This window comes from Cydia pomonella, chromosome 19, assembly GCF_033807575.1.
Source record: "Cydia pomonella isolate Wapato2018A chromosome 19, ilCydPomo1, whole genome shotgun sequence".
Taxonomy (NCBI): domain Eukaryota; kingdom Metazoa; phylum Arthropoda; class Insecta; order Lepidoptera; family Tortricidae; genus Cydia; species Cydia pomonella.
The window spans coordinates 13,860,659-13,887,829 of NC_084721.1; the positions used below are offsets into that span (position 1 = coordinate 13,860,659).

Sequence of the window (27,171 nt, forward strand, 5' to 3'; positions counted from 1 at the left end):
ATTGAGCCCAAACACGATGGAGTTATGATGAGTAGATTAGGAGTTCTGGTGACCAGCTCCTGACTCCATCATGAGACCCTGGACCTCATCTAGATTGATGGTGATCGTCAGGGCAACTCTATTGAACCCAAACACGATGAGGTTATGATGAGTAGTTTAGGAGTTCTGGTGACCAACTCCTGACTCCATCATGAGACCCTGGGCCTCATCTAGATCGATGGTGTTCATCAGGGCAAATCTATTGAGCCCAAACACGATGGAGTTATGATGAGTAGATTAGGAGTTCTGGTGACCAGCTCCTGACTCCATCATGAGACCCTGGACCTCATCTAGATTGATGGTGCTCGTCAGGGCAACTCTATTGAACCCAAACACGATGGAGTTATGATGAGTAGATTAGGAGTTCTGGTGACCAGCTCCTGACTCCATCATGAGACCCTGGACCTCATCTAGATTGAAGGTGCTCGTCAGGGCAACTCTGTTGAGCCCAAACACGATGGAATTATAATGAGTAGATTAGGAGTTCTAGTGACCAACTCCTGACTCCATCATGAGACCCTGGACCTCATCTAGATCGATGGTGTTCGTCAGGGCAAATCTTTTGAGCCCAAACACGATGGGATTATAATTAGTAGATTAGGAGTTCTGGTGACCAACTCCTGACTCCATCATGAGAACTTGGACTTCATCCGGGTCAAAAATAATAATGCAAACCTTAACGTAATTTCAAGTGAAAATGCGTTTTTCAGAAAATCGCAGCCAAATAACACTAGACCTTACTCATAGTGTTGTGTTCCTGCCGGTGAGTAAGGTTGCCAGAGCTCAACGAGGGGCGGGAGGGGGTTAGGGTCGGCAACGCGCATGTAACTCCTCTGGAGTTGCAGGCGTACATATGCGGGCCGTATGCTTGTTTGCCAACGACTTAGTATTAAAAAAAAAGTAACACTGAAAATCCATCAATAAGCAAGTCTGTTAGGCATACTGTAAAAAATGAACTTTTATTAAGATTTTCTAATCGCAGTATATAGCACTTCTCGGAACTCCGTAGCTGATTACGATCGCAACGAATGCCTGACAATCGAGCACAGGTCCGTCCTCTAAGCGCGCTCCGCGCGGACTGAGAGCGGGGCGTCGCTGCTGCGTGATTTATACGTGTTTTAAAAAAATATAAATTTACCGCAATGTAGGTCCCATAGTTACGATTTTTTTTTTATAGGTTAACATAAAGTTACAGTTTGCTATAATATTATTTTTAAAGCAAAATATGCGTACAATTTGCGGAAATAAAATATAATAAAACCCTGTTTTCGCCAAAAAAATGAAGAAAACTCGGAAGGTATTTTATCAGTTTTTTCAAATGAATCTTCGATTGTTAATCATTCCAGCCCCTCGTACGAGATATGTTGAATCAAATTGTAGTCATTCATGTACCAAATGATTCTTGTTTATAGCAAAATTGAGAACCGAAACGCCACATCTCACTGCAAAATTTGGAAAAGACTCCCAAAAAACCTCATTAAAAAAGAGGTTTAAAAGAGAAAATGAAAATTTGAACTGTTGGAGCCCCTAGTTTAGGAAACGATTATTTAAGTACGTTATCAGTTTTTGAATAAATACTAATAGTTACGTCGTAATCTTGAATGAAAAAGGAAGCATTTTACAAAATACGCTCGTCTGTAGGAATAAGGCCTCTTAACTTTCTACAAGCTACAAGTTACCACAAAATTAGTGGTGCCGTACAGCGCCACCTAGTTATGTAATTAAAACACACTACAACAAATTCTTAGTCGGAGTCGGAGCTATACCCCTCGCGTCAAATTATGGTCCCCACGGCAGTTCCTTGAAGTTTCTTTTGGTTTATTTAAAAAATAATTGAAGAAATATGTGTACCTACTTATACCGATTTTTTATACTCAAATGTTACATTTCTAAATGAATTCATGTGCTAAACTCCCAAAAAAAAAACTATAAATATATTACGTGACAGCTACTAATCCATAATAAACATAAACCGTCATAGGAACCATCATTCGAAGCGAGAGGAGAGGAATTTGGCAGAAATATATGCCAAACTCAAAATTTCATTAAGAAAAAAAAAAACTTATTTTTTGAAGCCTCATGTATCAAGAATTAATTAACATACGGCGATGTGGGTGGGCTTAAATTGTTTCAAATTTAATGTACCTTTAACATTACAAAAAAACGAATGCCAAAAAACTCATAGTTAAAAAGAAATGCAAAACTTATAAAAAATAATATTTTTTTGCCATTTTCGTAAACTACTGCGTCATGCTAGAGCATAACTTTTTTTGCTTGTAAAACATAGTTTCATGCAATGCCGGATTTAGAGGTCTGGAGGCCTCGGGCAATAAAGGAGTGGAGGCCCCCTGGCCCCAAATTTTTTCCAAATAAAATGGTAAATTTACCGAATTCTCTATTGTGGGGGGGGGGCCTCTTTTGTGGAGGCCCGGGGCAGTAGCCCCGGTTGCCCTCCCCTAAATCCGGCCCTGGTTTCATGTTCCTTCAAGGAGTCCAAATTACATACTAAAAATACAGCTTTACATCAGGCTTTGGGTTGTAACATTTTTTTTGAAGACATTGCCACACTTTGTTTTGAAAAGTCGATACAAAGTTAGCTTAGATGCACACTGTTTACGTCTTCTATACTTCTTTTTTCTGTGATATAATTATTATAACTTACAACATATGAAACAGGCAATAAATTCATTTCTGCGGTTGCCGGCGTCTTAATTTCATCAGCGCCTCTTGTCTTTTCTTTTCAATAAGCAATTTTATATCTTTTGACTTATCACTAATCATAACATTATTCTGTTGGAAATTCATACTGGAAGCCTGATTTAAATAACTATTATCTTTTGGAGGTATTTTGTTATTTGTGCTGGCAACATTACTAGTAGAATTAGGGCCCTTGTTCACTGTTTTGGTAACATTGTTAGTAGAATTAGGGCCCTTGTTCACTGTGTTGGCAATATTGTTAGTAGAATTAGGGACCTTGTTCACTGTGTTGGCAACATTGTTAGTAGAACTAGAGACCTTGTTCACTGAGTTGGCAACATTGTCAGTAGAACTAGGGCCCTTGTTAATTGTACTGGCAAATTTAGGTTGAAATTGTTTTTTCTTAATTTCCGGTGGCTGATGAACTTGGCTTGACTGTGAAGTGAATGGTAGAAGTCGTTTTGCAAGAAGTTTCTCTCGCGCTAGTTGATGTTTCCTCTTGATTTCATCTTGAGTACATCTCATTGGAGAGTCACTGGGTTCTGAAATAGTATAAATATTAATCATTCATGCATATAATCATTATTTATTAAAGCAAAGCCTTATAATTAAAGACAACATCAACAATCTCCTGACCTTTGTGGCCGACAGATGGGACAGTGGCCTGATAAAGTCCTCTCTGCATTTTTTTATTTATTTATTTAGAAAACAAATAGCCTTTTATAAATATGTCTTAAATAAATGAACTAAAACTAGGCCTAAAGCTTCCTATGTTACTACAAAAACTATTACATAGAAATTTGTACACAATTATAAATTACCCGTTTAGTTGTGTACGTACTACACGCAAGTACAGCATATAAGATGGTTACTTAATAGTTAACATTAGTTATAAGTTTTACTAAAAAATATGGACCATGTTGTCTGAAATAAATGCATTTTATTGTATTTATTTTTATTTCAAATATATTCCTAAGTAAGCTATGAGAACAAAATCTTACTAAACTAAATAGTCTTCTCTTTTTGCTGCTATTTCAAACAGCTAATTTCAGTTTTATATTATCCAATTAATTGCAAAAATTAGTTGTATTAGGGGGTTTAATAATGTAAATAATTAACAAACCTGTCCTTTTTTCAGCATTTCCATATGGCATAGAGCTATACCGTGTAATAACCATACCGCTTGTAGATGGCTTGTTATCCACTGATGGTGACTCGGGCATAGAGTTGTGCCGCCCGAAAAATGACTTAGACATGCTGTCATCATGCAAAACTATATCATCTATCATCCAACTTGTGCTTTTCGAGTTGTTTAGTTTACTTTTACTGTTTGGAGCCTGTGTTAGCCTGTCTAATGTACTGTCATTTAAATTCCCTACTATGTTATCGAAAGAGTCATTATTAAGGCTTGGAGGTTCAGCATTTTTTGTATGTGTTAATAAAGGTGAGTCTAGTTTAATGCTATTTAATATGGCATCCATAGAATCTTGATCCATTTGGAAGTTTATACTTGACTTGATATTCTTTGATTTGTTTGGTTCATATCTAGGTTTCTTCGGTGGTGTTACTTTCAGTATATTTTCCTCAATAACCTGACTGGCTTTAATAAGGCACTCATTCATTGAATCGTCAGATTCCAAAGCTGGTTCTGTATCTGGTTTAGCAAATTTTGAACTTAAGAGGTTTTTTCTAAGACACCTTGATGACTTAAAGCAGCTTTTGGGTGATTGGCCTGATGAATCACTAAAAATGTCTTCTTCACTTCCAGACTGTTTTTCATCAATAACTTCACTGGACCGTTTCTTACTGATTAATTCATGCACGTTTTGGTTTAATTCCATAAGCTCTTGGAATAGTGCAGTCTTTTTGTGTGATACTTTACTGACAAGTTTGCGTTTAGGTGTTGGCCGGTCAATTAGTTTAGGTTTTGATATTTTCCTTGCTTTTCTACTGACTGGTGTGGAGTTTTTGATTCGGGAGACTGCTGTTTGTTCAGCTTTTGGTGTGTAATAGTTCCAGACAACATCTGTTTCGCCTTCCGCTCCATCTTGAGTGCAGAGAAAGGGTACTGGGCTGGCCGCTTCGGAATCACACACTGAATCACTGTCTCTTGATGGAGAATCTGCTTGGTGCTCAGGGGTTGAGCATGGCACTACTGAAATTATTATGAATTATGTTGTAAAAAAATTGTAGTTAATTTTTATCATATAGGTAGTATAAACACTTGTGAAACAGTTATGGTAGGCACCACGATATAGAAGTTTCTGTAACGAGTGGCTACTAATAGTGATTATTATACTATAAAATACCTTTGTTTTTATGCTTTGTAGCTACCATCGTCCCCGTTGATAAACTTCGCTTGCTCATATGGTGATCACAAATGGCTTAGTTAATAATATCATAGGTTGCTTGTAATAAATTAGAAGTACGTATTAGCAACATACAAAACCGTGGGCAATGATGTTATATACAACACTTATACAAATGTATTTTATTGATAAAATATCACAAAACTAAATAATAACGTTCTTGCAAGGCACAAAAGTGACAACACAGTCGGCAACTGTCATGTAAAATGCTGTCAATGTCAATTTGACGTTTTCACGTTCGAATACTAGATGAATTATACTAAGTTAGTGTATTTTGAGGATAATTTTATAATAAAGCTAAATAATAAATAAATGCTCTTTATGTAAAGTACAGTATTTTTTTTTTGATTTATTAATTTTTTAATAAAGCTAAATAATAAATAAATGCTCTTTATGTAAAGTACAGTATTTTTTTTGATTTATTAATTTTATCCACTTCTGTGCTATCAAAAGACTGTTTAGGTATTCGAAATAAGTAATATGGCGTTCTAAAACAAGTAACATCACTAACACAAGAAAAGGATAATATGCTTGGTTGATTGTTATTCTCATAGGAGTATTAGTTAAAGTAATGAAAATATGATAAACATGTTTATTTTTACCAGGCAAACATGTATTTTACAGTGTATTTTTTTTTTCAAAGTTCAATCGTACTCAAACGCTACAAGAGAAATGAATTATTTAAGTATATGTATTGGAACAGCCTTTTCGCTAATTTTACATATCGTAAACATCATAATATTTTAAAATGTAATTATTTATTAGGCACCATACCTTAAATAACAATACCGAACATTTTTAATTGAAAACTGAACCGCAATGGTTGTAAATGTAATGCACGTTCCGATACTCATCCCGCGCATTCTTTCCACTGTCAACGTCAAACAAGCCCTCCCCTCACTCCGTTTACCTCACCTCAGTCGGCTAGGCACTCCGGTTGTTCGGTCCTCCTCCTCCCTCAGTTGAGCTTGGTCGGTCGAGCTTCTTGGGTGATTTTGTGACTGTTTAAACCGCAATGCTTCGGAAGTGACATTTTCAGTGTTAAGTGAACGCAAATCCTTCCAAAATGTTGGCCGACGGAGAAATAGTGGGCGACGGATCATGGAACCTCATGGTTTACGTGACCGATCTGAACGAGAAGCGTACCTTAGTTGTAAAAGGTGACATGCACATTGGAGGAGTGATGCTGAAATTGACAGAACTCTTCGGTAAGATTAAGATTGTTTTTGTAACCTTTAGTGGAGTCCTTGATTTGTTTTCTACAATGAGTCATACATGATGGGCTATAACTTTAGTGTGTATGTATATTAAGTATCTTTTCTTGTACAGCTGTGTTATGTTATTGGTGATTCACTAATGATAAATTAGGAACATAATTGGTTAAGTCTTATATATTAGTTTTTAAAAGTAACCTATATTTTAAATGTATGTATTGTTCACTAACCACTAATAAGTCTCATATTAGTAATAGTTTAGTAGTCTTATTGTATTGGCTCTGCATACACATTCAAAATCAGCAAATTGACCAAATTGTACAGGGTTTGTATGGTGAAGAGATACCTTTTATATACATGAAGTAGCCTGACTGTTCATTTAAAATTTGGAATTTTTATCTAATACTATGTTTCTTCTTCTTCCACGTCTCCTCATGACTGAGGGTCATGACCACATGAGATCATTATTTTGTGCACCAAGGCTCTCCATTCTGCATGATTTTCCACCTTCTTAATAATAGGTGCCTGTAGATCCCTGGCAGGCTGGTAATTATGACTGTACCAAAATAAATGTTATTAAGGAAAGTCAGTTACAAATGATGAATTATTGCAATACAAATCTTGCTCTGAAATAGGGATGTCACTAATATTCACATCAATTGAAGCTAATGTTTTACGAATACGAATGTGCGCAGGTCTTGTCCTGCCTCATCAACTTGTATGTGGGCAGTGTGCGCAAACTGTTTTTTTAAGTAATGCATTTTGACCAGTAGACAGCAATTTTCAACACTTCATTCTAAAGTAACATATGTTTTATGTGCTAACAGATTTTTTCTAATTAGTAATGATAACAACAATTACATATTCCCTAACATTTGTATTTGCATCCTGGACATTCGAATTTGCATTTGTGATCCATGCTCTGTAAATACAAATGCTATTCCTGATTGTTCTAATCTAAACCACTGTTATATTTAAAATAATGACCTATTGTATGTATACCAATTACAATTAATAAGGATATCCAAGTATCCTCATACAATTGGTATTCAATAGATCTAATTAACACATTTTAGACATAATAATTTCCTTGTGTAACCATTGCTGCGGTCTTGTTTTGGTTTTAAAAGTAAACAATTAAATTTTTATATTATATTTTCAATAATCGGATTAATGATATTTTATTCATCTCAAAAGAAATATTACATTTCAGTATTTGGGATAATAATTCAATGCTAAATTTAAAACTTCAAAGTCTTCAATTTGGCTTGCTCTTAAGGGGCCCTTGCCCTGGGGTTAAGGGCAGAGGTTACCAAACTGTGGGCTGCAATCCTCATTAGAGAATTGTAACAAAATACCAGTGGGGCATGGAAGGCTTCACCAACAAAGAAAACCCTTACATTTTTCATAACAATGTAAGTTTCACCTAGTTACACTATAATTTTTAAAACCTCTGCACTGACCCTATGCTTATCATCAGCGAAATTAAAAAATTTAAAACTTTAAGGACATTTTATGGGAGATGATTAAGGCATCACAGACTTTCTCATAAAATTTATTGAAATGTAAAATCTACTAAATAACAGAAGTATTTATTTGAGCTGTCCTAATTTTTAAACATACAAAATGATTTTTATCTCTGTTAGCAAAAAAATCCTCAATTCAAGCCTCATTACCAATCTAATCATTAAAATTCTGTACCAAGATGATGTAATAGGATGGTCGTTTTTTGAGACCTTTGCCATATAAAGGGTACCTGTGTCTGACCCAAGTCTTTGGCAGTTTTCGGCATAACAATTGTTTCAGCCGAAGGTTCTGTTTAGACCAAAAGGCTGCTGAACCTTTCGACCGTGCCGAAATTTTCGGTAATGTTCTACCGAAGTTTCAGTTTCGGCAAGTTTTGTAAGTGAACTGAAGTAGCGGTTTCGGCCTTTAGTACAAAAAATGATAAAGTTATGCTTCTAAATGACTCCACTTCTTGGTACGATTTTTTCCCCGATTTTTGCAAGAAGGCTTTTAGAAGACCCTTACTTCTCTCTAAACCCTGGGAATGTAGCTTAATGGGAATTGGCTTATGTACTTACCCTGCAAAATTCTACTAGGTTCTCCTTTATGTATACTTGACGTAGCATTTAATAAACATGAAAACTTAGCATGGTCCAACTCTAGCTATTCATTGTTTGTCTTTATCTCTCATTTTCACATATACACTTGTTAGAAAAGCATAAAAGAAATTAACTAATTCAGGCCTATAAAGTTTTATGAGGGGGTAAGTCTATCTCTTAGAAGTAAAAGCCACTTTCAGCCCCAAATGGTCATCTTTGGTTATAATTGCAATTTCCATCCTCGCATCCACTTGTGTATTCCACTGGCGTTTAAACTGGTTCTAACTGCATTAACATTTTATCAATATTCATAAAATTCATCATTTGTAGGAAATCGACTGGTTGATATAGTGTAGGTACAGTCATGGTCAATAAGTTAGATGGAATAATTTTTATTTCTCAGCTCAGATCACAGATGCATGAAAGAGAACAGTAAGAAAAGATCAAAAGGCTCCTAAGAAGTGATTTCTGATTTCTTCCAGAAAATTAATTAGTATTACAATATTAATGAATGTTAACAATCATACTGAAAAATGTATGGTTTTTACTCAGACTTTAACTTTAAGCGAGCAATTCTTGTATAGGTATATTTTTTATATATTTCGGGGATTTCGGAAACTTCTCTTAAGATTTCGATGAAATTTGCTATATGGGTTTTCGGGGGCGAAAAATTGATCTAGTTGAGTGTACTTGAAAATTTTTAAGTTTTTAATCTTTTTCCGAGAAAAGCTCGCTCTCCCAGATATTAGGTCTGAAAAAGTAGGTAAAGCTAATAAGCTAAACTTGCAGGCCAATCCGAAAGTACACTGACATCAGAATTATATTTGAATCATGTTATTTATGTAGTTATCGCGCTAATACATGTACGGAAAAGTACGAGCGAATTGCACGATAACTAATTAACATAATTTAGACATCATTCTGATGTCAGTATACCTTCAAATTGGCTTGTGGACTGAAAAATTTCACCTGATATTAAGTCGACTATAATTGCTAAAGTGGCTAAAGCAAACTGTACTATCTATACCTGATTAGAAACGGCAGAGTGAGGCAACCTGCTTTAGAGCGAGACGGAAGATGCGCGTACGCAAGCACGCGTCCTTCGCGGCCGCGATTTGAGGACGGGGGAGTTTTTGCCCGCAGGTGAACCAATCAGTTATGCGGGCTATCGGACTAGCCCCTATAGAGTGTTACTGATTAATTAAAACAGCTTGGAAAAGGGGTAAAAGCAACATTCTGATTATCACATATCAATATATACATTGATATGACTATGACACTACATTGTTAACATTTTGTGATGAGTTTTTTAAATAGCTTTAGCCTTTCTATCGAACCTGGAAGACTTAAAAGTATTCTGAGCCCATTTTAATTTTGCGTAGAATTCAGTAAACTTTAATATTCTTTATAAAATTCTGTTATAAATGTAACACACACACATCAGATCAGTGTTTATAACCTGTTCTAAGCTACATATTTGTACGAGTATCTATGCCAGATTATGAACAACTACGCTTAGTAATTTTTGCGTGAAAATCCTCATAATACTCGTATTGCATATATTATGTATTTATGTAGTTTACCACAACTAATTACACATTAACCACATAGCCTCATGAACCCAAATACATCGGCAAAATGTGTAGCGGGCCCTTTTTATTAGTAGATATGATTTATCATTCATTGGATTATCGGTTACCATAAACTCTCTTACCATATAAACTTAGAGCCATGTAAGTCCCCACGCAACGCCTAGAAAAACCACAAACAATTTATTAAATAATATCTCACCTACGCGATTAAGTTCGGAATGGAGGTCGGTATTCGCCCACTTCGCCAAAATGTATGTTATTATAAGAAATGTTACTGCGGCAGTATTGAACCAAGCCTTCAATGATGTCAACACTATCGTGTAAAGAATTATGCATTAATAAAATAATAATTCATAGTATATATAATTTGGGTAAATTAACATTCCACTGCTAGGCACAGTTAGGGTATCCAATAAATATTGGCCTACAATAGTATTCCGGTATTTATACCGGTATGGAAGTTGACCATTTAAAAATCTTTTTCAACGTAAGAATCAGTCAAAGGAAGGAGGGTTTTTTTAAAATAAATATACAATCTATTAACACAATCTAACGCACACGCAACGACTGTCCGTCATTTGAATTTGCGCATAGCATATTTACCTTTGTTTAGAGATCGAATACCTATTCATAAAAATGTCTTTGCCTTTTCCTCTCAATCTCATTAATAAAAAACATCGGGTTATGGCTGTCCCATAGTCCCAAGACAGTATAGTCTAACCTTCAGTTTCAATTTCAAAGCAGATGTAAGTAAATTGGAGTTTAATAGGAAATACATGTAATAATATAATGTTATGTAATGGTATGTCGTTGGGTGGACGACATTCGGAAAATTGCGGGACACTTCTGGATGCGATTAGCTCAGGATCGGGACAAGTGGCGTACTGGAAGAGAGGCCTATGCTCAGCAGTGGGCGATAAAAGGCTGATATGATGATGATGATGAATATAATGTTAACAAATTTGACAGATATTGTTAGCATTTGACCTAGAAGTTTTACGATGCTTGTTTACATTGAAATAATTATAACTAACATATATTTTAACTAGTAATTGATATAGATCAAAGGTTTAAGTATATAAACTGTTAATAAAATCATGGTTGTGCACAAAAAGTGCGAGATTACGAATAAACGAAGGTAAATTGTTTTTTTACATTGTCTTTTCTATTGAACTCCACTTTATATGCAAGTGTTCGCAAAGAAAACCCTCAATAAAAGAGCGTACTCCCTTAAAGCAACGCACTTACCACCCATCGGGTGTTGTGGGTATCCATGGGAGACGGTAATGACAAACGTTTCGTCTGCTTATTTGCCTCCTATATCATAAAAAAAGAAAATCTTCACGGAAAAGCTACTGAGAAATATCAAATGATATATATTATATTCTGTAGGTATAGCTACCTACATAAGTGCTGCAAAAGCCAAGGCGTTCGTGATGTCTTTTGGCTGGCATTGCGTTTATGACGACGTAGTTGTAAGGTAACAAAATGTGATATATTCATATATAACTGCTCACGCTACCAAGCTTGATTTTTTTATAAGGAGTGATTTAGTCTCCAAACACAAAAATCTTTCGTTCATAACGCTAATGAAAGTGAAACGAGTCATATTTTTGCAAATATGACGACCATTAATTTTAGAAATTATAGGTACACTTCATAATAAACATATCCGGTGTTACCAAAAACATTTATCGAACAAACCGAAGCAGGTATAATATTCCTGTTGAAACAGTTTTGCAATCCGTTCGTTTGCGACCGGTTAATAACAATAATATCCCGTTCATGCTAATTCTGTTTTGCAAGTAAATTGCATATTAAGTCAACACTTGCGTAAGTATTATTAGATACCTGAGCTTCGTATTTCACGTCTATTTTGCCTCTTATACAAAATTCAAAATTGACACCTCAAGTATGTAAGATCGCTTTTTAGCGATAAGACCGCCTGTTGTCTGCCTCTACATTTAATAAATTGTTTATTTTTCTTGTATCTTTTTACTGAGGTGTGCCAATAAAGGGTATTCTATCTATCTATCTATGCATCAATATTTTATACGCAATAGTATACATCTGTTCGTATATTTCGGCGGCCGATCAGGCAGTACGTGAAATTCCTAGGCATATCGTGAAACGTGAAAAGCTTTGTCTCATTCCCTGAGTCAACGCGGGGCTCCTATTTATGGACAGTTTGCCTTTCGGACATCTGAAGCAACCTAACGAATCTATCCTACCTATCTATTGGTTTAATGTGACTACCGTCAAAACATTACGATCTCCCTGATCTTACGATCGCCCGCCGACATATACAGTAACAAATGTAACAATCCAGAATCCAAAGAGAACTTAAAAGAACATGCACTGACCACGTAAAGGAATCTTGACTTAACATTATGCGGCATAATTTATGCCATCATAAAGGTTAAAGGCATCATCATCGAAATCGTCACAAATATTCTTACAGGAAAAAACCCAGTTCCAAGCTGAGTCAACAGTTGAAGAAGCAATGGTCATATATTCAAAAACTTTTAATCGATGAGGCGGAAAGGTTCAGAGTTCGAGGCATTCAGTCAAGCAATTAACAAATGGTAAAAATCATGTTTTATTCCTCATTATCCTTATTAGCAAAGATTCATTGAGTGAGTAAGATGTGTAAAATCTAAGACAATTTCGTACTTATAATTTGCCAAGTAAACGAGATGGCGCAGTACAGCGCCATCTGTTTTTGATGGCAAACTATGGAGCACGATTTTTTCTGAGACTTCACCTCTCTATTACAATCAATTCTCGTTGTTATTAGTTAATGCTATAACAACCTGAAGTGCATCTTGGCCATTCATCAGTGTCGTCTCTTTATCCTTATTTAGAGCAGCGGTACTCAACCTGCGGTCCGTCGAGCTTTTATCGGTGGCCCGCTTGGTGATCCTGGTATAGATACATAGCCTTGCCATCCGATCGTCACCTTTTAGCGAATTCATCTTGCGGCCCGGAGCTACAAGGCATAACCGTCTTTGTGGACCTCATGAATAAAGGTGGAGTACCGCTGCTAAGCCAGGTCCAGACGAGTGTAACGTATAATGTAATCCATCGTGTACCTAATGTAACAGAAATTCAGCGTGTGGACGGCACTACGAGCATTACGTGTAACGCTCGTGCAGAATCCATCGGCTTTCGGTTTTTAGCGCGAACACAAAGGCGCTCGCAGTGCCGTCCACACGTTGACGCTATATTACATGTAAATAATCTTACATTATACATTACACGTTCCAACCGTCTCGCCTGGACCCGGATTTAGAGAGTCCATGCGGATAAAGAGATAAGGATAAGAAAATAGTCTTGTTTCCATGAGAATTTTACTTGGCATTTTCCCTTAATTAAAACGTAAAAATTCAATGTAAAAACTACAATTTTGCGTTTATTAGTCCCCTCTTACGAAATTCTATAAACAACTGTTATTTGAAACCAAACACTGTATTGAATCGTATTCTGCTCAAGTAATCATACAAAGGATAAATTAAATTGTATTATTTCCTACACGAACATTAATAACACATGTCACAAGTGTCACAACTCCGGTGTTTCTTGGACGCAATAATAATCGTTAATTATGGGTGTATCTGAGGTCCTGACCCTGTCTGGCGGAAGTCTTTCCGTTCTTTAATTAACTACAAAGAATCGCCGCATTTCAGCACCTTCATAGCTTCTGTCATTGATCAAAGAGCGTTTTCAAGTAAGCCGAAAGACATAAGGGTTATGTGTTCCGGATTTACATATGTTTTTATGTCTATTTATTTCACATTATATTATGTTTCTTTTCTTTTTGTCTGTTACCTTCCGTGATTCTTCTCATTTGATGGTCTCAAGGGAACAGCAACGTGCTGAGATGAGGCCATTTCGTGGGACTTTATCCTATATGTTAATTAATTATGACAACACAGAGTTGTACCTACTTAGGCCTTATAAGCCGTTGGTCAAGAAATAAATAGTATATTAGAATAGAAACACACTGTGTTTGTGCACACGAAAAAATATTTCTGAGTACGGCGTTGCATTGGACGTGAAGACAGGAGCATTTTCGTGAAACCTGACTGTGGACGCAGTTTACGACGTCAACTGGAGAACAACGCCAACCTTTTGGCCTGTCATTAGACTCATCGCGGTTTAGTATTGGCTAAAACGCTTTTGAAACTATAGTCTAAAATAAGAGGGGCTGCCATGCCAAAAAAGAATTCGGAAATCGTTTATTTGTCTCTATCGCTTTTGCTCAGTCAAACAGTAGAAGCATTAGAAGGACGAAAGATCGAAGTGGCTTGCGGTTAAAGCCCTGATTCGAAGAAAGAGCTATGAACAAGACTCAAGTGCCGTATTAGGAGACTCCCCCAAATCTCAAGTGTCTCTCAACAGTCTCACATCAACCCTTTGAGCCGAAAATACTGCTATCTATACCGCTTTAGATTACTCCGCAGAAGCAGTGAGGGTGGTTTTATGACGTTTGATGGCTATAACATTTATAAATCGTATACAGATGTCTATCAAAATGGAAAAAGGGAACTGCGATCTACTTTGGTCTGGACACGTCACTAGCGCAGCGACAATTAAAAAATATTGATTTATAATCAGTAGATCGAACGTTATCGAAATTAAAGGGGAAATATATTAATTTCATATCTATTGTAATAACTTTCTTTTGGTGCAATAACTGAATACATCGCAAGCTTTTATTCATCCTCCAACGCTCGTATGTTTCTTGTCCTCATTATGGATCTTGTTTGGGTTAATATTCCTCGTTAAATAACTTATTGCCATTAAACTTCGTTGGATCAATGAATCAATCTTTTCGACACGGTGTTTAAAGTCTTTAACATTTCACCCTTCAAGCACAACTCAGATTTAAGGCAGTATGCGTAATCCAACCTTGAATGGTTTCGGGTCTTGCCTTTTTAAAGAAATCCAATGTCGGCCACACTCTGGTACCTGTAACCTTCGTGATTGTTTCATTTGCATACGTTTAAAAACACTACGGTAATAAGCGTATGTCCTATTTGAGCCCTTTTTGAAGGTATAAGTTAGAATTTTTGTTGTCAAAATTTGTAACTGGTCAATGTTTTGGCAATTGTATCATGTATTGCCTGTAAGCAGGTAAAACTGTAAGTACTTATTTAAGTTGTAACTTAATAATTTTAATATAATAGGACTATGATAGTTCCAGGCCTACTCTCGCGCATGGGAGGAGGCCTATGCCCAGCAGTGGGACGTATATAGGCTGAATTTTTATTATTATTATTTTATGATAGTTAACACAATCTAACGCCTTCACAATAGAGGCGTCAAATATGTGTGAGCACCTTGGCCGCTCCGATATATCTGATGGCAAGTGTGGCGAGACCAAAAATAATGCTTGAATAGTAAATGTATGGTTGCTTTGTTACACAACGGCTTTGGCAGAGATAAGATAGGAATGAAATCTGTTTGCGTAACTTGGTACGTAAATATGCATGGAGATAGCAACGTTGACAATATTGAAGTATTCAGTCAGCAACAAAAGGTGTGAGGAAAGGGGACGACCGCTTCTCTACAAACGCCCTCATTTTCCTCTTTGGATATTAACATTATAGAGAGTTTACACAATTTGATGTATATTGACCGTAGCTATGCCCCTTCGTTTGACTTTTTGATTAATATAAGAGGTTAATAGCAAAAAACGAATTCCATACAATTTTTGTTAACGCGACGACAGTCGACACGTTGGATGCGGTCGGGTTCCAAATTGTACCTTTGAAATCTAGCAACATTATTTTACCTAATATTATCATCAAAGTGGTCCTTCGATCCGGATTCATACGTAATGGTGATTACTGGAAGTAGGACAATACCGTAATGGTGCTTCAACTTTGGCTAAAGCAAAACATGAATATGACAGATTCGACGAAAAGTCGTATCAGTTCCGTAGGTACATTATTTAAGTTTCAATTAGCGTTTTCAATAAACTATTGTCATTTGGCTAGCCCCCCAGGGGTTTGAACTCTAAAGTCTTCTGAAAGAAATTTGGGTAAAGCATTTTATAAAGTCGACTACGTGCTTTGATATAGCGTAAAATGGAGCTACAGAGCCGAACAGTAATGGTTGGTCAATCTGAAAAATCTATGAAACATCTTAGACGAAATGTGTTTAGTACATTATGCTAATATTATTCAGAAAATAATAAAAATATGGTATAAATACCTCCTACTCCCTGCATCGGTTTTCTTACTGAGGGTCGTGGCCACTTCTAAGTAACATCTTATCTTTAACAATCTGCCGACACCTCATTTTGTGCCGCAAACGGTATCGTGTAGCGTTACATTATGAGCTGAACAAATTTGGTCTGTCCATCGCATTGGGCTCCTGCGTCAAATAATAAATACCATGTAAGGGTTATTAACAACTGTTGTGATTTATGTACTCTTCGGGCACTGTTATCAGGTCATCAACCTCTATAACTGATCGCCTCATCTGCATAGCGAGACAATGAGCGGACGATAGCGTATCGGCCGCGAGCGGAAATACGGAAATATGGACGGGCCCCACATTTACGAGTCGTAGATACAGTCAAGTCGGGTATTGTGTACATTCTTGTGCCGTATCAAACAAAAAGCTCTTAAAATTAAAGCAAAAAAAAATTGAAAAAGCAATAAGTGTGGAAAGTTTTGGATGACTGGTATTTCACAGGAGTTAACCCTTTAACGGGCCAGATTATGAAAAATCCTTAAGTTAAGCCTCATTGCCAGCCACGCAATTTTGAAAACTTTCCATCAGCCATCAGTAAAAACTGACTTATTTGAAAATTTCCTCAAGTGAAATATACTTCAGTCACTATTGTCCCCAATTTGCATATTTTATTGTAATAAATCCGTGTTTGTTTGTTTGTTTGTTTGTTTAAACTTTATTGCACAAATTTACAAAAAGAGTACAAATGGCGGACTTAACGCCTTGAGGCATTCTCTACCAGTCAACCATTGGGCTAAACAGAAATAGTTAGTTTGGTGCAGGATTGTAAAGAGTTGATATGGAAATAGACACAAGTCGAGACTACTATGATACTATACTTACACAAATATATATTTTAAATATACCTACATATATACATATTCAATATATATAAATAAACATACATATATATAATAATAATGTACCCATTAGTGTGAGATATCACGCAGACATTTAGTCACGAATGTTTTCAAATAAGTGCTTACGCAACTTGCTTTTGAAAGAAAGCTTGCTCTGAGCTTGTCTGATAGGCAGAGGGAGAGCATTCCACAGACGTATTGCTTGGCAAGTGAATGAGTTGGACAAGAATCGTGTCTAATTTATTATACCTATAGTTAACACACAGCAAAAAACCTATCAAACTGCCGTTGCTCAAAGAAGTCAGTAATTCCTAGCGCCTTAATGCCATGCCAGGCATCCCTTACAAGTCTTCATACGGATTGCACACCAAATAGGCAGTCATTATATGCAGCTAAGCCAACGTAATACAACAAACTTAGTTAAATTGAACAAATAAGGGAAATACTAAGCTATTGTGACGATTCTTTAGGCAAACTAATGGCATTGAATTAATCCTTATCAAGAAACCAATAGCATCATTGACAAAATTAACTGCCATTCGGCCTTATTGCAACTAGATAAGGTGCACTAATGGGATAAAAGTGCTGTAAATACAGATGGGTTCCAAGTATTCTCGTTATCGGGGACAGGGAACAAGGAGCGTATAATGTAGTGATAATCGCGGTAAGAAGGCCGTTGTTGTACTCTCAAAGTTAAATTTGTGCAGGCATGATAAAAGACGATATATATATATAGATAGATGACATCCGCATAATAATATCTGTGATGAACAGACAAACCCGGGACCTCTTGTTTCGTGGGCAGGGTCTCCATCGGCTAGGCTAGGAAGCCGTTAAATGTTAGGCTCAAAGAATGAAATCGCTCAAAGAATGAAAGAATAAGAAACAACTTAGCCGAAAAGCTCAGAACGAGTCAAGTATTCTCTTAATTGCAGCGACGCATTGGAGCTGTTTTTCTAAGAGGCATAAGATAAATTTCGTCTTGTCACCGTTTTCCGATGGCGAGAATGCGTTGTGAGCTTTTTTTTTGCTCAATTAAGCGTTAGCCGTAAGTAAGCTTCACCAATATATCACTTCACAAAACCAAAAGGTAAATTTGGATTACGTTGATTTGACTTGCATCAACGAATGCGTCTCTACTATCTCTAAGTACGTATGTATAAAGCTATCAAGAGTTTTAAAAGCGCGCTAAGAAATGCCCTTTTGACTCGAAACTGATAAGACCAGTGTACTTAATACCATCCCGTAAAGGCAGCCGGACACTAACGGTTGCGCGCATTCTCACTTCACTGCCACACGACTAATTGCTTAGTCTTGCGAATGTCTATGTTAATGCTTGCTTTCCTTGGGCTTTCACTCGGATTCTGTGCTGCGACCCTAAACTGCGTTTTCCATGTTTCACTTGTCACTTTAAGCACCCGTGTGGGGCAATCGACGCCTTAAAAGGTTGCGTCTTGCGTCTTATACTTCGGGATGTAATTGTTCGTCGTAAAGTCGTATTGTCGGCAGAAGAGTTGAGGTGAAATATTACACCCAGCTACATAGAAAGAGGTACTTAAATGAGGAAATGTGTGACTTTAGTGCACGATATTCGATTAATAACATTGAAGAAACTGACTTACAGATAAGGTAGTGAATGAACAAATGAGACTAAAGTGTGCAATATTTCGAAGAAACATTGTGGTCGTTCTTGCAGTTGGCCACTTGGCATATTGACAAAAAAAGAACACTATTTAAAAATTATTATTTTGAATTGAATTGAATTAAAATCCCGCTGTCATTACATGGTATGTTGTGTGCGTGATCATATAAGTCGTTTCAAGAAAGCTGGCGTTGTTTTTATATGAAAATGTTGACATTTCAGCACAAATCTTGCGCCAGCACTTATGAATTCACCTTATGCTCCTATGGATATCTTTATGGGAGTGGCTGCTGTCATATAGTGTTTTTTTTATTATTGAAAATAAAACAGTTGGGATATTCTTTGGTGATCGTTCAATGATCCCATCTCGTAATGTGTCGAAACGTTAAGTAATAGGTATACTTATGAAGCGTTGGGGGCTGAACGGTTATTGCTATTAATGATAGACCCGGGGCTAATGTGTCGTTGCATCATTATGACTTGTAAATGCAGTCTAGGTTTATGATAGTCGCTTTAAAGAATATATTTTGAGTTATCGAGGGTTGGCGTTTTGTTATATTACAAATTAATAATGATTTAAATATGTATTCGTCAAGCTGCACCGACAAGAGCCCTGCTCTTAAATTAAAAAAGAAGATGTATGCACGCGTTTGAAAATTATAAGGTATCGAAGATTTTATAGAACTATTTATTAAAATATTGAAGTAATAGGCTCAAATATTTCACATTGCATAAAATACAATATTATGACGTGACGTGAAACTTTCTAACCCGGCTTGCACAAAACTACACTCAAGAGCAATAAAGTTCTAAACAAAATGACCAGTTTTCATGCGTTTTTTACGTAACTGATAACGTATGCCCCTATGCCCACGTGTAAATATGTAACACTTATGGAAATGCATACTCGTACATGTGCCTATTCTATAACATTAATACTAATTGACCATCATTACACCTTATCTCTTTGTAATACGGCTCACTACTGGTCAAATACGCGTATTGGTTACTAAGCCAAAGCGGTATCTCAAATGTAAATTCAATGCAAACATGTGCCTTAAATACTTCATCCGTACGTTCCATTTTCAACATCATTTGCTTTTGAGATGCTGCCATTTAGCTTAGGAGGGCAGCATTGTCCATGGCACGACCACAAGACCGCAGTACTCAGTGATTCAAGATTGCGGATGACTCCATATCGCGACGTGAGTATGATTCGGACCGGTTTTGCCGACCAGTCATCTGACGTCAGATGGGCCTTACAAGGTGATTCCAGTGAGGTTTTTAAATGCATTCCACGCTAAATATGTCATAACGAGGAAACATACTGTATTGTAGTCTTGTGTGTTAATCGAGAAATAGAACTATAACGAAGAACAATCAATACATAACATGATAGCGTATTAAATAACTAACATGTCGATAAACATCAAGCTTTCAATAAGCAAGCTAGCCCGAAAATGAAAGGAAATGGACTTTACATAAAGAATGACAGATAGGAATGAATGTGCGTGATGCGTGACCAGTGCCGGATTAACCCTTAAGCAAAATAAGCACTTGCTTAGGGCACCACGTCTAGGGGGGGCACCAAAATCGGAGGAAAAAAAAACGTGCAGGTTGCATCAGCATCGTAGTCGTAGTGGAGTATGTACACAAAACTTCATGATACGTGTGCAAGTACCCATCTAATAACGAAGGGTCATAAAAGTAAGAGAGTGAGGACACTTAAGTACGTCTCCAACGTAGGCCTTCGCTTTGACCTTACGCGGAGGGCCTTGTGGCCAAAAACCAAGCTTTTGGCCAAGCTCATGGCCAAATATCTTACCATGGCCAGCCGATTTTTTCGACGTAGATTACCGATATTGTAGCGAACTCTGCTCTCTTGCACGCCAGATTTGTCAGCTAGGCCGAGTTGCTGCAGAGCCGCGATCCTACGACCTAATTGTCAAAATAAAGGGCCCCGCGAATTCCGAAAACCAAAAGCATCTTATCAAGTCGTGCTTTCGAGTTAAGCCAAAGGCCGAGTAGTAGGAGAACCGTGATATGTTTGTTTTGAAGCCACTCTTTTGCAGTTCGGCGTTAGGTCTTATGCGACGCTAGGCTAGTAGGCCTTATACTTTATGCAAAAGTCGATCTTCTGCCTCATTTTCACTTGCCCATAGATCCAATTCCAAGCTTTCTTCTCTCGCAGCTGGGCCTTCTGCCTTGCTCACACTTCACCACTGGTTGTATTGTATGAACACGCTCCGGACGTTCAGCCATTCCAACTCTGCTTTCTTCCAGCTCGACCTTTGGCCTCATTCACACGCGCCGATTGAACGCTCCGCGTCAGCCTTATAAAAAGCTAAACCTTAGACTTTGCCTTTAAAAACACTGATTTAAACTTTCACGACTTAGGTCAATCAAATTAGATCAAAAAATAGCGTGTTGAGGAACTAATTCCCAGCAAGCTGGAAATCGTTTTAATACTTTCATTTGGTCCTAAATACGTGTAATCCGAGTTTACTCAATCCCAGGTGTGCGTACATTTTTATCTCAAAAATTTCTTCAAGAACGATTTGTTGTTGTTGCTAAGAGATCCTTAGGAGATATTTTTTCCTTGGATTGCCAAACCACTCGATAGGTACACCTCCTGAAGGTACACCTCTTGGGATGGAGCAAACTCGGATTACACGCAATTAGGACCAAAGGGAAGTAGGAAAACGATTTCCAGCTTGCTGAGAATTAATTCCTTAAAACTTGTCAGAGCTAAGCCCCCACTGAAGCTCGGCCTTTGCCCTCACATGAATAAGCTTCGCAGGAAAGCTCTTGAGGTTGCAAAACCCCTGTACAAAGCACGGCCTACGTCCTGCGTCTTCGCTTACACTTGCGTAAGATCGGCCTCCGGCCTTATGCGAAGCACGGTCTTCGAATTTGCTTACACTTGACCATTGTTTATTCCAAAGTCTGCTCTAATTATAATCAAAATACACTGTTAAAAACTATCGGGTTACTCTTGGGCAGGTGAATAAGTCATGTTACGCTACGAGAACCTTGTGAACCAAAGCAGGTTTTAATTTTAATCGCATAGTATAAAGCACACAATGATAGATAGGTAATTTCGGTCATTTCGTTTAGGTCAGCTTTGATAAAGGTGACATTCATCATGGTGACTGCAGCAGTATTACTCGTACCTACTGTTGCAACATTACTGCAACGTTGCAGCACTGTCAATTTTCGTGATAAAATGATATAACGGATTGAAAATTAAATTCTCAACAGTAATGCGGCAATAAAAGTCACTCAATTTACCAAGAAAATTCGATGTAATCTTGATGAGGGGGCACCATGGTCTAGAAATGCTTAGGGCATCAAAATATCTTAATCCGGCACTGTGCGTGACATATGTGACAGTCCACATCAAATGGGACCTTATGGCGGTCGGCGTTTACGCCGCGTAGTACGACGTACGTACGACCACCACAAGGTCCCTTTTGATATGGACTGTCAGATATACCTTTGAATACCACATAGTTTTAAGAATTGTTGACAGCAATAAATATGCATGCTATAATGCATATGTATTTTTAAATCTTTAAGACATTATTCATGTTCAATTTTAGCATCGGCTCTAATAACCTTCTGTAAAACTTATAGATATTGCAACGCAGATATAACATGCAAACGTATAAAATAAACTAAGACAATTGATAAAGCTTATCGGAACATTTAATTAGAATTTCAAGGTTTTCCTTAATTAACGATAACAATATCCTTGAACTCAAGTTTATCAACTAAGTTTTTCCCGTGTAGTTGCGTTAAATTAGTTAAAGAGTGCTTTTTCACATTTAGCCATACCTATTATTTTAATATTTATTGCACAAACATTCTCATACCAACACTATTAGCAATGAATTCTTTTTTCTCCTCCGTTCCATTCCTTTGTTTATTTTAAACCCCATAAATCTATATGGTGCTATGAAAACTATATTCCCGTTCCAATTCAGCTTCTATTTATAATCCTCTGACTTCATTCGGGGTAGCCGCGCTAGAAACACAGCAGGCGTATTCCGATTTTAAAAACACTAAACACATATCACTGCATCCTGCTTGCTTTAATTGACAGGTATACGGGTGCAAACGAGATGCGCTGAGATTAGTATGAGACTTGTATCTAATTTTTAAAATTGGAACACGTCTCACGCACGTATCGACGCGTATACGCTTCGTCGAGGTTACTGTTGATGTTTTGCCAAAGGAAAACCGTTAGCCAGGTGAGCGGAGATGAATTTTGAAAATAGAACTGACCGACGATGAATTTTGAGAATAGGCGAAGGTTGAACCTTTTCGTACTACTATAATAAAAGTTTAAGGCGCTCTTATAGACGGATTTTAGGTTTTTGAGGGGGTGAAGCAGACGAAGTGGAAGAACAGGCAGGCGGGCGCCCCGCGCACCGCGCCCGCAGCACGCTTACGTCCTTATTCTGACGCCACCCGTATTCTGGTTTGATAGTTCTGGGATCTTTTCCGGAAATTTAAATTGATTATGATTTATACTCAATGAAATTAAAAAATAGATAGTTACATACAATACTAGAGTAAACCGCGGCAAACTGAGAACCTAGTAAAATGATACCAAATAATTGTGTGGCGAAAAGATAGTACTTGCTAATTCAGATAAAAGTTACAACTATCTGCTTTAAATCATATCTGTCTGCTTTTATGCGTGATATGTGATACTGTTCTAATATCTACGTAATCTCATATTGGCACTGCCCGTTCATTGTTGTAAGTTATTGTTTCCTGCTACCCAAAGGTTGTCTGGAAAAGATCGCTTTGTAGCGATAAGACCGCCTATTGTTACCTAATTGTAATTTGTTTTCTCTTTGTATTCTCCTTTTCAATATGTGGTGTACAATAAAGAATATTTATTTATTTATTTATCATATATAGATACCTATTCAAAACTTAGTTGACCTTAAAAACGCAATAGATATCAATTTCGGGCAAGTAGTGAAAGAAAAGGAAGAATACTAGCAAAGCTAAGTAATTTGTGGAAGTGAACGTGGAAAGGTAGCTTTTTTGAAGTGAAAACTTCTTTAGCGGCGCTGTGCACTTTTTGTGATGAGGAAAAAATGTTAAGCTCGCGACAGGTCAGGTGACCGACAGATTGAAAATTCGTAAGACGGACACGTGACCTGATCGAAAAACTGTTACAATGTCATTGAAGCCAGTAGTAAAATTTTTAATTTAATATAAATTGCCATGTTTGTGTACGATAGCGTCATAAATGAATATTGTATTTTACACATAAATGATAGTACTTTTATACTGATAATTAAAGCAATTCATGCAAAATTATTCCCTAACCATTCCCAAATATCAAAAATGCACAACGTTAATATTCAAGTTTTCACTTCTGCCGGCACTCCCGGAGTGAAACCCGTTTTTTTTTGCAGTTATTGAGATAACTCAAAACATAAGCATATGTAGCTCCAAAAAAGTAGATAAAATTTGCTATTTTCACATAAACGAACCACGACTGTAACTGTAACGACTATTTTTTACTTTAACTTTAAATGCAAAAGTCGAGAAAATTGCTATTATTATATATTATTTAAAGTTTATAATGGCCAAAAACACACTTCTACTTCGAAGTTATATAGTGATGAGTATAACTGACTGACATTAATTAATGTCTCATACACAAGCAGTCTGTTGTCTGTTTACTCTGTCTCTAATCAAATCTTGCAAGTATATTTGACCCACTGAGGTTTCCGATGAAGTTGAAAATCTGCATACATATGTAAATTGTAAGGAGGGTGACAATGGAATATTATGGTACCATCGAGCTGATCTGATGATTTAGACAGGAGGTGGCCATAGGAACATTAGGCACACATAAAAACAACATAACTTAATTGCGTTTGAGGTTGTTAGAATTGTCTCGATGAGTATTATTTGCCCGTAGAAGAAGTACAGTCAATGATAAAAACTTGTACCAATAATGTTTTTTTTTGCCAAATTTCATTTCTAAGGATAGCTTAGGCAACCCTATCGTTTGTGCTGCTGCGCGCGCGGTGCAAGGAGCAACGCGTTAAAGGTCATTCTATTGTATTTTTGTGTAGGCATCAAAATCTCTGCTTTCTTTGAGAGATTTACCAGATGAAAAATATCTCCAATCTGCTGAAATAACTTAGTACATAATTGTTCGCCTAGCTGTATTGGCAGGAAAATGAGGAATATTAGACATAACAAGGTCCAAGGTTTTAAAGAAGAAGGTAAAATTGGCTGAGACCTGAAATTGGCGGCAGACCGTCATCAAAATTTATACTTGAAAAAAGAAATAAAATGTCACCAGTTTTCATTTCATACAAAATAGAAATACCATGGTATAAAAGTATTCAAACCCATATAATTATACCAAACTTTTACAAAGGATTTTATGTTTAACATTATCATAAATGGAATTTAGTGACTTTTTTGAATTTACAGAATAATTAACCAGTGAAATAAAAATATTTGCGAGAGGTACAAATATATACGAATTACGAACCTAGTACTTGCAAAATTTTGAATGGGATTTGAAGGGTAAATATCGCTCCTGCAAACGTTACAAAATAAAATAATTGATAAATGTTGTAAATAAATTCTTAAGTGTATATCATATGAAAGTTAATAAACCAGAAATACCAATACAATTCAGCACTTATAACATAAACTATTACAGCCATTTGAGCACTACCACAAAAACGCATGTAACTCGGAAACTAAAAGTCGTGAAATGGTACCTTTCACTAAGCACTATTTAAATCCCACATATTTAAATCCAGTATATCTCCTGCGTCCTGTATGTGTTAAGTATTGAAGATGTTCCAATATCATGACTTATATAAATTAAACAAGCGGATTATTTTTATTTGTTTACGTTTAAAAATAGGTATTCAATTTGATTATTACTGTAATAACCATTTAAAAAAATTTTTTTATTTCTCATGCTCTGAAAGGGGGTCGTTGTTGTTCTCAACAGAGTGCAGAAAAGGTTCTACTCTAGAGAGAGTCTAGAGCACTGTACTTTCTTAGTACGTTTGTTTCTTTTTTTTACGATAAGCACTCCTAATGGTTGTAAATGGATTTGATATACAATTTCCATTCAATAATTAACTCCCTATCCCATAAATAATTATAATTTACCTAAATTGATAATTAATAGTACCCCTCTCGAAATAAGTACTACTGAATTTTATACTTAGCCGTGTTTTTTAAAATGTACATGTATTTTACTTTCCTCGTATTAAAAATGAAAAGTAGAGTGTTTAACTCGGGTGCAAGGCACCATTTCATCATTTGGTTAATCGTGGTTGTATGCCGGACCGGACCGGTGTGTAAAACTTGTCAAAAAGATAATATGACGGACGGATGTCTGAAATGTCACCGTATTTAAGAATCAAGTAGCTTAAAATTTAGTTTTTTCTTCGTAAGAATGATGAAAACATTGTGTGTATAACATATTTGTGTATTTATAGTGTGATTATGCATTTTATGTAAGGTCCGCTAAACTAGCACAGGTCCGACGCTGACAGTGGTCACGGGCGTACTGGCGTACTGACGGTATTGCCGCGCAGGGTAACGTTTAGTAGACAAAACGTTGAATTCATAATTATGAATGAAAAATTTAACGCATCGATAAAATGACAAGCTAAATGTTAGAGTTACTTAAAAGCTATCGAATGATGTAAATTTCATATTGATATTCGTCATAGTACTTCTAAAATATCGAAAGAAATACAGTTTTAAGCATATTTTCAAAGCAATAATCTATCGAGAAAAAGATGAGCCATCGTGTTTCTGACAAGCATACGGCTAGTTCAAAGACTGAAGTTATACATACTAGAAAATAATCGATGAAATTCTTGTACAAGTCTGTAAATATCGATTTAAAAATAGCGCATTTTACTATACACCGCGCCTTAACATAGATGATAGCCTGATATTTAGGTCCTTGTTTTATGAAGTAGATACCTATTTGATGTTTTCGAAATTCGAATAGGTATAATAATCCATATCTCTTTTCTGCTCCGCTCCGCTGATCTCCGCCTCAATGGAAAATAAAACGTTAAAACAAATGAAGTTCGAAAAATTGCCCATTTCTCACTGTCCTATCTTTTCTAGCTTAATTTAAAATGAGAACGTAGCGCGATAATATATTAAAAAAAAAAACAAGAAAATCTAGTCTCAAGGTTAAAATATACACAACATTCCCCAGACAGCTGTGCCAAACCTTTTTTCACAAACAACATTATTTCGTGTAAACATATTCAGTACAACAGTTCAAGGTCTGGGTGTGTCGCCGCTCCTATTTGCTGACCCATTAAACGACTTTGTTCATAACCTCTTCGTTGGGGTACATATATATTATTGTCTTTATTTG

The 27,171-nt window shown here is 36.5% G+C and overlaps 2 protein-coding genes across 2 annotated transcripts in view; one reads left to right on the forward strand and one right to left on the reverse strand.

Annotated features, from left to right (window-relative positions):
• Positions 1-1,545: 1,545 nt before the first annotated feature.
• Positions 1,546-5,267, reverse strand: LOC133528264 (metabotropic glutamate receptor-like protein P). The gene is made up of 3 exons (XM_061865569.1): positions 5,046-5,267; positions 3,860-4,891; positions 1,546-3,278 (listed from the first exon to the last, which is right to left on the reverse strand). The coding sequence occupies exons 1-3, from the start codon at positions 5,101-5,103 to the stop codon at positions 2,725-2,727; spliced, it is 1,644 nt and encodes a 547-aa protein (XP_061721553.1). The 5' UTR covers positions 5,104-5,267; the 3' UTR covers positions 1,546-2,724.
• A 769-nt stretch (positions 5,268-6,036) lies between these two features.
• Positions 6,037-27,171, forward strand: part of LOC133528596 (unc-112-related protein-like) — an 89,623-nt gene continuing 68,488 nt past the window's right edge. The window contains exon 1 of the mRNA XM_061866033.1: positions 6,037-6,313. Within this exon, the coding sequence (XP_061722017.1) occupies positions 6,172-6,313 (142 nt within the window). The 5' untranslated portion in view covers positions 6,037-6,171. The remainder of the gene's footprint in view (positions 6,314-27,171) is intronic.